This window comes from Xenopus laevis, chromosome 1L, assembly GCF_017654675.1.
Source record: "Xenopus laevis strain J_2021 chromosome 1L, Xenopus_laevis_v10.1, whole genome shotgun sequence".
NCBI classification, from domain to species: domain Eukaryota; kingdom Metazoa; phylum Chordata; class Amphibia; order Anura; family Pipidae; genus Xenopus; species Xenopus laevis.
The window spans coordinates 219,489,491-219,501,399 of NC_054371.1; the positions used below are offsets into that span (position 1 = coordinate 219,489,491).

At 44.3% G+C, this 11,909-nt stretch overlaps 1 protein-coding gene across 7 annotated transcripts in view; it reads right to left on the reverse strand.

The window, feature by feature from the left end:
* Positions 1–7,239, reverse strand: part of nedd4l.L (NEDD4 like E3 ubiquitin protein ligase L homeolog) — a 253,294-nt gene extending 246,055 nt beyond the window's left edge. The window contains exon 1 of one of the 7 annotated variants that reach the window (XM_041569986.1): positions 6,852–7,239. In XM_041569986.1, coding sequence (XP_041425920.1) covers positions 6,852–7,094 — 243 coding nt within the window. In that variant the 5' untranslated portion in view covers positions 7,095–7,239. Of the gene's footprint in view, positions 393–6,851 lie in introns of those variants that run through there. The other 6 variants (XM_041569997.1, XM_041569996.1, XM_041569998.1 and 3 more) reach the window with 6 other exon arrangements.
* Positions 7,240–11,909: the final 4,670 nt, after the last annotated feature.

Here is an 11,909-nt window from a genome sequence, read left to right on the forward strand (position 1 = left end):
CCGGTAGCGGGAACAGAGGAAGAGCCGGGCCCCTCCACTTACACGATGTCCCCCCGATCCCTGTCAGGCTCAGTGGTCCCAGTTCTCACACAAACGCACAAGAGCCCCGCCCACAGAGGGCGGGACCAGGGTTCAGGGACGTTCAATGAAAGTGGGGTGGGGAAAGGCGCCTGGGAAGTTCGGTTGAATCGCTCCTCACAGTCACGGTCATGGGTCTGTCCGGCCGCCCCTCCTGCTCTTCTTCTGCTGCCGGGAACAACAGGGAGCCCGGGAAGTGTAGCAGAGCAACAGCTGGCGGGATGTGGTAGTTGTAGTCAGAGAAGAGCAGGTTGGATGTGCCAGTGTGTCTGTGTCAGGAGGAAGTGAGAGCAGTGTTTATCCCTGATCCAACAGCGCCGTCTGCTGAGAGAGAGAGAGAGGCCGTGTCTGTGTCAGGAACCTGCGAGACTGAGAAGCCCAACCTGTCCTCTCCCTGTGACACGTGCTCTGTTATACAGATAGCTCGAATCTCAGCTGCCATAAAGCAGGACAGGACTGCTGCTTACAATGGGGATCAGATAGGATCTGTGCAGCCACTGGGACAGAATGCTCTGTTATACAGATAGCTAGAATCTCAGCTGCCATAAAGCAGGACAGGACTGCTGCTTACAATGGGGATCAGATAGGATCTGTGCAGCCACTGGGACAGAATGCTCTGTTATACAGATAGCTCGAATCTCAGCTGCCATAAAGCAGGACAGGACTGCTGCTTACAATGGGGATCAGATAGGATCTGTGCAGCCACTGGGACAGAATGCTCTGTTATACAGATAGCTAGAATCTCAGCTGCCATAAAGCAGGACAGGACTGCTGCTTACAATGGGGATCAGATAGGATCTGTGCAGCCACTGGGACAGAATGCTCTGTTATACAGATAGCTCGAATCTCAGCTGCCATAAAGCAGGACAGGACTGCTGCTTACAATGGGGATCAGATAGGATCTGTGCAGCCACTGGGACAGAATGCTCTGTTATACAGATAGCTAGAATCTCAGCTGCCATAAAGCAGGACAGGACTGCTGCTTACAATGGGGATCAGATAGGATCTGTGCAGCCACTGGGACAGAATGCTCTGTTATACAGATAGCTAGAATCTCAGCTGCCATAAAGCAGGACAGAACTGCTGCTTACAATGGGGATCAGATAGGATCTGTGCAGCCACTGGGACAGAATGCTCTGTTATACAGATAGCTAGAATCTCAGCTGCCATAAAGCAGGACAGGACTGCTGCTTACAATGGGGATCAGATAGGATCTGTGCAGCCACTGGGACAGAATGCTCTGTTATACAGATAGCTAGAATCTTAGCTGCCATAAAGCAGGACAGGACTGCTGCTTACAATGGGGATCAGATAGGGATTTTTATTAAAAAATATGAACAATAACAATAAACAAAATCAAAATGTCATAACAAACAAATCAAAACATACAGCAGATACATATTCAAAAATCCATAGTTTTTTCCCATGAAAAATCTACCCCCCTCCACAATTTATTGTTTTCTTTATTGATATTTATTTCTTTCAATTTTATCAGGTATAATTCTTTCAAAATCTTTTTGGTTGTCAAATCTATAGATCCTTCTTCTCTCCCAAAAGTTTTACCACATCTCCTCATCCATAAGAAATATCGAACAACTGAGAAAATAACAAAGAGGGTCTCTTTATCCAGAGGATGGTTATAAGTTAGAATTCCATAGGCTCTTTCCCCGTAAGTGTTTCTACAGAAATTATTGATATTCAAAGTTGTTAAAACTTGATCATAAAGGGCTTTTGAGACTGAACATTCTAATAAAAAATGATCTACTGTTTCTTCTTTTTCACAGTCCCAGGGGCATAAACTATTTACTGCACTTAGATAACTTAAATTTCCCCTAACAAATAACTTCCCTTGTAGGGCCAACCATGCGTTATCAAAAAAATTTTCTGGGAGTCTTTTTCCATTCAAAAACTTAATGCATTCCCCCATGACTTTTACAGGGCAATCTTTTGGACTCAAAGAGACAACAAAAAAGGAGCTAAGCACTTGTTCATACAACTGTTTTCTTGATAAGTTTTCAATATCATTGAAACCTAAACCCCACTTTTTCAACAATTTTAAACCTAACGCAATATGTTGCGGAAAACCACCCCCCCTGATCCGGACCCCCTTCACTCTACCGCCCTCCACCCAGTCTCTGATAAAAGGCGAAACCCAGGATCTGACACAGTTTTCCCACAGAGAACACGTCCTTTGACCCAGATTCCCAAAATTGAATTTAAGAAAAATGGTGCCAAAGAAGGCAATTGGACAAACCATCCCTAGACCTCCCTCTTTCTTCTTTAGGAATGTTACCCCTCTTTTTACCGGGTTTAGCCTACTCCCCCAGAGCATCTGGAAAAACAAACTGTAAACCCGAGCATAGAGAGATTCTGGCAAGGGAAACACATAAGCAACAAAAAGAAACAACGGGATCAAAAAGGTCTTGATCAGATTAACCCTTTCTCTATAGGTCAGCTTCCAAGATCTCCAACGCTGAACTTTTGCCAAACCAGCATCCACTTTCTCTTCCCAATTTAGTCTGCTATTATCATCCCTTCCAAATTTTACTCCCAAGATTTTAACCTGCTCTGGGGCCACTGGGAAATTTCCGGCCTGAAAATCCGGTTCCCCTCCTAGAGTCCAAAAAGCTTCCGACTTTTCATGATTAACTGAGGATCCAGAGGCCCTTGAGTAGCTTCTGATGCAATCAGTGATCACCTCAACCTCCTCCTGCTTAGAAATGACCACTGACACATCATCCGCGTATGCTACAAACCTGAGTGGCTGCCCGCCGGGCAAACAGACCCCCTCCAAGCCCTTCTCCTCCAGCACCCTCAGGAAGGGATCCAGAGCAAATACATAGAGAAGAGGACTCAGAGAGCAGCCCTGCCGCACCCCGGCCCCAACATCAAAGTTTTCACCTTGCCAGCCATTAATCAGTGGGAAGCTTTTTGCCCCTTCATACAAAATCCTTAACCAACTAATGAATTTGCCTGGGATGCCGTATTTAGACAAAACAGCCCATAGATAGTCATGGTTAACCTTATCAAAAGCTTTCGTTTGATCCAAAGACAACAGGTATTTGCCCCAACCATGAGCTTTGCATGACTCCAAGGCTTCCCTTAAAGTAAGGAGGGCCCCGAAGATGCTCCGCCCCTTCACCGTGCAGAACTGACAGGACGATAAAGTGCCAGAAAACAAAATCAAACGTGAAAAAAGAATCCGCGCCAGAATCTGTCAGAATTGAGAAGGGCAATTGGCCTCCAGTTCTCAACCTTCTCATCATCCTTCCCCTTTGACAGCAAAATTAAAGAAGAACACCTCATTGACTCAGGCATACCCCTCTCCAAACATTCATTAAAGATCTTAACTAACACCGGGACTAACAGCGATTTAAAGGTCTTATAAAACTCTGCTGTTAGCCCATCAGGCCCTGGAGCTTTTTTGTTGTGCATTTTATCAATCGCACCCGCCACCTCTTCCTCCTCAATATTTGCTGTCAATGGGGAAAAGTCCAAATTTACTGTATCAGGTCCTGGGGTCGCCTTTAAAAAGTTTTCAGTCCTTTCCCTCTCCAAAGTTTTACTTCTGAACAGATCAGCATAGTACGACCTTACAACCCCGAGGATACCCTCCCTGGATTTCTGCAAAACTCCCTCGGAGTCAATAAGGCCAGTCACCTGCTTTTTCTTAAAGGTCTCTCTACAATTCTGAAAAGGATCAGGGGAGTTTTTTGCCCCAAAATCTCTCTCCAGAATCATAGAGTCCTTGCGACTGTACTGATGCTGCCTAATCAGATATTTCAACCGGGCAATTTTTTCCCCCACCACCCCAGCCGAAATTAAGGTTTCCAACTTCTTCCTCAGAGACTGGTATGTTTTTGATCTTAAACCCTCCCGTTTAACAGATAGTTTTGTGAAGAAAGTTCGGATTTCTTTTTTTGCTTCCTCCCACCAGTGTACCACAGAATCAAAGAAAAAGAATTTTGACCACAAGGCTTCAAAAAACACCTTAAAAGAGCCATCCTCTGCTGCTTCTTTAGAAGACCCAATTCCCAGCCTCCACAGTCCTTTGCCTCTCTTGGAAAGATCTGATGTTCCCACTGTAAAGGATAACATTAAATGATCTGAGAAATCTACTGATGATTCCTTCACATCAGAGAAGACCTCCCCTTCCTTTACAAATATCATATCAATACGACTACTTCTATTGGAGCAAAAGTATGTATGTACCGCTTTCCTCCCTCCCCAAGTAGCCACATCAATATAACCCGCCTGCTTAATTATACCCAACAAGAAAGCACCTTCATATTTGTTATATCTCCCAGTTCTATCTCCTGGATTTAAGGTCTGGTTAAAATCACCAGCCCAAATGACTTGGCAAGAAACACACAAGTATTGTTTTATTTCTTCTAACAGATCTTTTCTTTCTATCACTGCATGAGGGGCATAAATATTTATAAGTCTGTAACTTTCTCCTTTTATATTTACATCTATTAAAATACATCTACCCACTTTAAGCTCTAAAAATCTCTTTACCTTAATGTCTGAGAATCCCTTAAAAAGAATTCCCACCCCCCCTGCTGTTTCCTCTGCTATGGACCAAAATGATGGCCCCAACTGCCAGTCCCTTTTTGCATTAAAAATCTCTATCTTATTTGTTAGTCTTGTTTCTTGCAAAAAATAAATGTCATTTTCTTCTTTCTCCAAGTTACTAAACACTTCCCGTCTTTTTTTAACATTTTTAATACTACACACATTTATAGTACTAAATTTAATTATTTGTTCAGGCATCTTGGAGAGTTAGTTGTTCTCACAGGATTGTGTTCGGCATGTCTTTTATACTGGGGTTTCCCCATGCCACCCGACTCCGCCTCCACAGGAGATCCTCCTCATCAATGGACTCCCACTCTTCCTCACTATCTATCCTTCCTTTCCTTTTCTTCCCTTGCTCCTCCACAATTCCTATTTCCACATTTGATGGACCCTCAGATTCTAATACAGAATCTTTCTTTCTTTTGCCCAAACCACTGCTGGGGGGTACCACATTCTTTTTAATTGATCTTTCCTTGACTCTCTTTTTTACCTCCTTTTTGTTCCCTTCATCCCTTTTTTTCTCTTCACCAATCCTTCTCAATTCCTCTTCCTCCTCTGCCAAATCCCCCCATGAGGGCAATTCAAATCTGTTTGAAGTTTTGATTTCACTTTCAAAGATCATTTTACCTGCTTTTTTTTCCTGCCTTTTTTCCTACCACCTTCCAGTCATCCCCCCTTCCCTGCACTGATGTAACAGTACTTTCTGCCTTTTGGTTATCTTTACTTTGACAGGGGGCAACCTCATTGTTCCCTTCCTCCTCCCGCCTTTCTTCTGTTATATCTTCCTGAAATATTTCCTCCTCTATTCTTGGGCAAAGTTTAACAATATTGTGCCAGGCATTAGGACAATCACGGTGTGTATGACCCAGTTCCGCACACAGGTTACACCTCACATTCTCGCAGTCTTTGTTGACATGCCCCTGGGCCCCACACAACGTGCACATCTTTATTGTACAGTCTCCCGCCAAATGCCTCCTTGATCCACACTTATAACATTGACGGGGCTGCCCTGGATAAAAGCAAACACCCCTTTCTCTGCCTATAAAAAATGAATTTGGGAGATGCTGTGTCATGTTGTTTTGCACATTTAGCCTCACTTGAGCCTTCCAACCCACCACCCAAAATCCTTCCTCATTATATACAGGTTTTAAAGGCATCAAAACATTGCATTGTCTCTTTAACCAAACTAACACATCAGCAGGAGGGACAGACTCATTCTTAAAAAAGATTGTTACTGTTTTTACTTCTGGTTTTGAGACTGGAATCGCCATGAAGCCTTCCCATGCTGAGGATGTCTTTTTATCTTGATATAAATTCCAAAATCTGTCTAAACCTTGAGACAACTTGAAACTTATCTCAAAATCAATATCTGACACATTTACAAAAGCAAAAACATCTGCAGGAGTAAATCCCATTGATTGTTTGATTAAGTTTTTACACACATAGCGGCTACCTGGTGATTTCTCCTTTTCTCCCTCCCATTTGATTTTAACCACATTTCTCCTTTTGAAAGTGAGCCCATCATGAAATGATTCCTCCTGCCTTGCAAAAAATTTTCTTTTCTCCCAGAAAGACCTACTATCCTGTTTACCTTGTTCAGGATCAACTCCATTTTGAGCAAATTGTTGTGTTTTTTCCTCAGGTAAAGCACTAGTTGCTTCATTCTCAGCAGCTTGTGTCTCCCCCTCCCCCTCCACCTCATTTACATTCCCTTCAGAGACTGCACATTCCTTGTTGTTAAACAAAACATTTTCATTCCTTTCCTTTCCATTTGTTTCAGACAAATTATTTGCACCATTATCATCTGATTCCCCCCCACCTTCATTCAGCACAAAATCCAAATATGAGGATTCAAAGGTCTTTTTTCCTCCACTGGACATTTGTTTAAACCGTTCCTTGTTTTTATACACCTCCTCCCATGGTTTAATCACTAATAACAAAGCCTCCATATTTTCCACCACCTCCTCCAGTTCTTTATTCATTTCTGCCAGTTTCCTGATGCCTTGAGCTCTGAAATGTCCCTTAGCAGATTTAACATTTGAAAGTTCCCTCTCAATGTTTTTTTCTAAAGTATTTCTCCTATTACTTAACAGTTCCATAGCTCTGAGTGATTCAATGATGTGTAAGGTGTTAACAGTGTGTCCTTGCTGCACACTACTAGTCACATTAGAAGAGTCATTAGCCAGTGCTCCACTCACCCGTGCCCCAGTCCTGGTCTCCTCTGTGCCATCCAGTGCCCCCTCTGCCACTGCCACAGCAAGCTGGCCACACAGCGCCTCAAGCCTTGCCATATGTTTAGCAGGACTATCCTTCACGCTTGCCTCCCTGCTAGTCACTTCCTCCACAGTGTTTGTCTCAGTGTTGTTGGTGTGACAATGTGCTGGAGCTGCAGTTCCCAGAGTCTCACCTGAAGCCTCACTGCTGCTGCTTGCGGACGCCATCTTGTCCTTTTCCTCAGCACTAGCACCGGAGCTCCCTCCTTCTGCCTGGGCCTCAGATACTTCACTGTCGCCCACCTCTGCGTTACTGAGGGAACACTCCAAACGGGTACTTGCACCACATCTGCTCACTTCTGAAACACTTTGGGGGCTGCTGGAATCCACTGCTTTCTCCATGGGCATTTCACATGGGGAGCTTGCACCAGGCAAATCCTCCATTTTGGCTATTTGATCAGACACTTCTGCTGACTGTGTTACTTCCATCATTTCTTCACTGTTTGCTTCATTACACACCACATCACATGAAGTTTTCTTGCTTTTGCAAAAGACTTTCTTTATGGTTTCTTTTGGGACTTTTTTCCCAACACCTAAAGTCTTTGTTCCACTTTTAACACGAGATGACATCCTTCTCTCCATTTTCAAGTTGTAAGTAAATAAGAAAGTCCAAAAAAAAGTGTAAACTGCACCCCCAGACCCTTGCTGGGCCTGGAGTAAGCTCTGTAACTCAGGAGCTCCACGCACGTCCTTCCTAAATGGGGATCAGATAGGATCTGTGCAGCCACTGGGACAGAATGCTCTGTTATACAGATAGCTAGAATCTCAGCTGCCATAAAGCAGGACAGGACTGCTGCTTACAATTGGGATCAGATAGATCTGTGCAGCCACTGGGACAGAATGCTCTGTTATACAGATAGCTAGAATCTCAGCTGCCATAAAGCAGGACAGGACTGTTGCTTACAATGGGGATCAGATAGAATCTGTGCAGCCACTGGGACAGAATGCTCTGTTATACAGATAGCTAGAATCTCAAGTGTAAAACTCCCGCCTTTCCCACCTGCTCGTACCTGTATATTTTTGCTTTTGAAAACTATATATTGAATTAAAGCACTTGTTTCTGTTTTCTCTAAGAAGAATGTTCCCTGGGGAGGTTGTGCCTTACTGTACATCCGTAATGAGAAGAGCGCCTCCTGCAGTATCACCATAGAAATAATTCCTTTGAACCACAGAGCAGACGCTTATGACTCTCATATTAGGTGTACAGCCAATACAATCCAGTGCAAGGCTGCAGCTCAGAGGTATTGTTTCTATGGGGATACAGAAGAAGGACACACTTCTGCAGTACATGGCACACACTACTATTAAAGTAAAATGTGATGCAGAAACTGGGGGAGTAATAAGTGACATTGCAGGCTGACCCACAGTTCTGGCCCTGCACTGAAATGTTAGTAAATAGGCCCCTCAATGTCTAGTTTTCATGCAGCGATGTACATGTAAGATGGAGCTTTCAACTTCTCTCCACCACAGAGTTCCCCAAAAGCAATACTTGTACTGCTCATGAACGAACAAAACCTTCCCTAGCCTGTAAGCAGTAACCCATTGCACTTGTATTTAGGGATTTGCACCCGTTTTGTGACATTCTTTTCTATGTTTTTCTCCAGGCAAATTGAATGTTTTTGTAGCACCTTGTTTGTTAGATGGAATTATGCTGGTGTCGACATGCACAATCTATTTGTTTCCTGGTGATTTCCATCCAGTGATGCAGCAGTGAATGCACACACGGAATGCAACTCTCCCATTCCCTCTGCCACTCTCCTTGCCTTTGCCTATCTCCCCTTCCCTCTACCACCCTCCTTGCCTCTGCCACTCTCCTTGCCTTTGCCACTCTCCCCTTCCCTCTACCACTCTCCTTCCCTCTGCCACTCTCCTTGCCTTTGCTACTCTCCCCTTCCCTCTACCACCCTCTTTGCCTCTACCACCCTCCTTGCCTCTGCCACTCTCCTTGCCTTTGCCACTCTCCCCTTCCCTCTACCACTCTCCTTCCCTCTGCCACTCTCCTTGCCTTTGCTACTCTCCCCTTCCCTCTACCACCCTCCTTGCCTCTGCCACTCTCCTTGCCTTTGCCACTCTCCCCTTCCCTCTACCACTATCCTTCCCTCTACCACTCTCCTTGCCTTTGCCACTCTCCTTGCCTTTGCCACTCTCCCCTTCCCTCTGCCACTCTCCTTGCCTTTGCCACTCTCCCCTTCCCTCTACCACTCTCCTTCCCTCTGCCACTCTCCTTGCCTTTGCTACTCTCCCCTTCCCTCTACCACCCTCCTTGCCTCTGCCACTCTCCTTGCCTTTGCCACTCTCCCCTTCCCTCTACCACTCTCCTTCCCTCTACCACTCTCCTTGCCTTTGCCACTTTCCTTGCCTTTGCCACTCTCCCCTTCCCTCTACCACTCTCCTTCCCTCTACCACTCTCCTTGCCTTTGCCACTCTCCTTGCCTTTGCCACTCTCCCCTTCCCTCTGCCACTCTCCTTCCCTCTACCACTCTCCTTGCCTTTGCCACTTTCCTTGCCTTTGCCACCCTCCCCTTCCCTCTGCCACTCTCCCCTTTCCTCTGCTTCTCTCCTTGCCTTTGCCACTCTCCCCTTCCCTCTGAAGATTATGTAGGAGTGGTTGGAGGGTGGTGCAACAAGCCGAGGGGTATGGGTGGGTTGGGGGGCGCAGGTGGGTGTGTGAGCAGCCAGGGGGCCTAAGGGCACACAATTTTTAAATCAGGCCCTGCAGGTATAAAAGGAGTGTGCCTAAATGTTAAGACCTACTTTAGGTTGACTTGTTATTGAAGGAAAGACTGGCGCTTAAGACTACAGAATAGGGGGACGCTCCAAGCAGATGTGCCACTAGCACCAATGTACCAACACTTATACAGAGGCCTACTCATTTTTTATTGCCAATTAACAGATTTCAATAATCCAGCATTGAACAGAATCCACACTTCTCATCACCAATACCCCTTATTTTAGACTCGCTATCTCCCTCCATCATGAACTGCCTTTCCATGCTCTCATATAAGAACCTAAGACTAAATAGATTTTTAAATAAACTTGGATTCACTATTTCTTATGTGATGTTATTTATGTATGCATGTACAGTAGGTATGTATTTATTTAAATAAAGAATGAACCAGTAGGCTGGCCAGTCACATAGTATTGGTTTAATTCATTTATTGTAGTAATAAGTTGGTAGTTTTATCTGGCAGTGTGTATGTTCTCCCCACCAGGTGGGACACCGGGCCCAGTGTTTTTTAAAGCTTTAAGGGGGGCCCCAGCCATGCTGCATTTCCCTGATTAGCCAGGCCTCCCTTGAGTCCGTAAAGCCACTGAAAAGAGCTGGAAGCTGCCAAAAGCTGTGTAAGGAGCCAGAAGCTGCTGAATGGAGCCACCAAAAGTTTTTTAACTAGGGGGTCCCAGGAGGTAAAGGGGGCCCAATGATGCCCAAAAAATGAGTAATTTTAAAAAAAACTTTTTAAACAGGACAATCTCTGGATTTGTTGGGGGTCCTAAAGTTAATTTGCTGTGGGGCCCAGTAACATCTAGTTATGCCACTGGTTTTAGCACTGATGTCTGTGTGGCTTTATTACTGTGTGGTGGGTGGGATCTGTCATGTGGGTGGGCAGGGTCCAGAAAATTTATGGGGCCCCATGATTGCTAATGGCGGCCCTGTCTCCCCATATCTGCTTTGGGTTCCCCCAGGTTTCCTCCCACACTCCAAACACATACAGGCAGGATAATTGGCTCCTGATACTGAAACTGACCCTTACTGTGTGTGAATGTGATAGGGACCTTAGATTGTAAAATCCATTGGGGCAGGAATGATGTATAATGTCTGTAAAGCCAGGAATATGTCATGTTAAATAAACAAAGAATAATAATCCCATCTGTACTGTGTATAATACAGCCTGCATAACCCAATGCTATCGTCTCATTACGGCTTTTCCCCCCTCTCTCCTACTTGTGACATTATGTGTTCTGCCATATATTTGGTATTTGTAGCTACAGATTAAACCTATAACTTTCATAATTATGCCAACTATCTAGCTTCCCGTGGCAGTCCTAGAGATTTCCATAGCAATTATATAGATGCGTGTGACAGCCCTCTAGCTTTCTGTATGGCAACAAAAGAAAAACCTTTTGCCTGCTTTAAATTCCAGTCGAGGGAAAGAAAATATTTTCCCAGCACCCATAATTGGAGACCTGTGTTGGGCTCCACTCCTGTGTAACTGTGAGTGCTCCCCCCCACCCCTGATCACAGGTGGGCCCTGAGCACCCCAATTTGTCACTGAAGGGGTGGGGATACCTTCATATCTGCCACCAGCAAGATGCAGGTCTCTGAATTCCCTTTTGGATCTCTGATGCATGCTGCATTTTTCCAAAGTACAGAGCAAGGTGCAAAGTGCAAAAACCAAGGCAGATTGCAACTGTATCTTGTACCCTGCTCTGTACTTCCTAAATGATCGTTACAGACTTCAGAATAATTCCTTCTGCACCACAATTTGGATGAGTGTGTCAACTCTTACCTTTAGAGAAGGCAAATATCATACAGATGAAAATGATCTCCCAAAGTTTTAGATGTGGGGTGTAAAAGATAGAGCGGAGCAACCGGTTTATAGTGTTTAGACAGCCCCCCCAAAAAATGTAAATAAAATAAATATATATATATATATAGTAAGTATGAGACCTCTTTTTCAGAATGATCAGGACCTAATTTGAATCTCCATACCTTAAGTCTGCTACAAATCATGTAAATATTAATTTAACCCAATAGGATTGTTTTGCCTCCAATAAGGATTAATTATATCTCTGTTGGGATCAAGTACAAGCTACTGTTGTATTATTACAGAGAGAAAGAAAATGTGTTTATATATTGAGATGACTTTTCCATAATTCTGAGCTTTCTGAATAACGGGCTTCTGGATAATGTATCACATGCCTGTATAGACAGGGAGATCTGCATAATGATAGTATTGGAATACAAAATACTAAATCAATTTT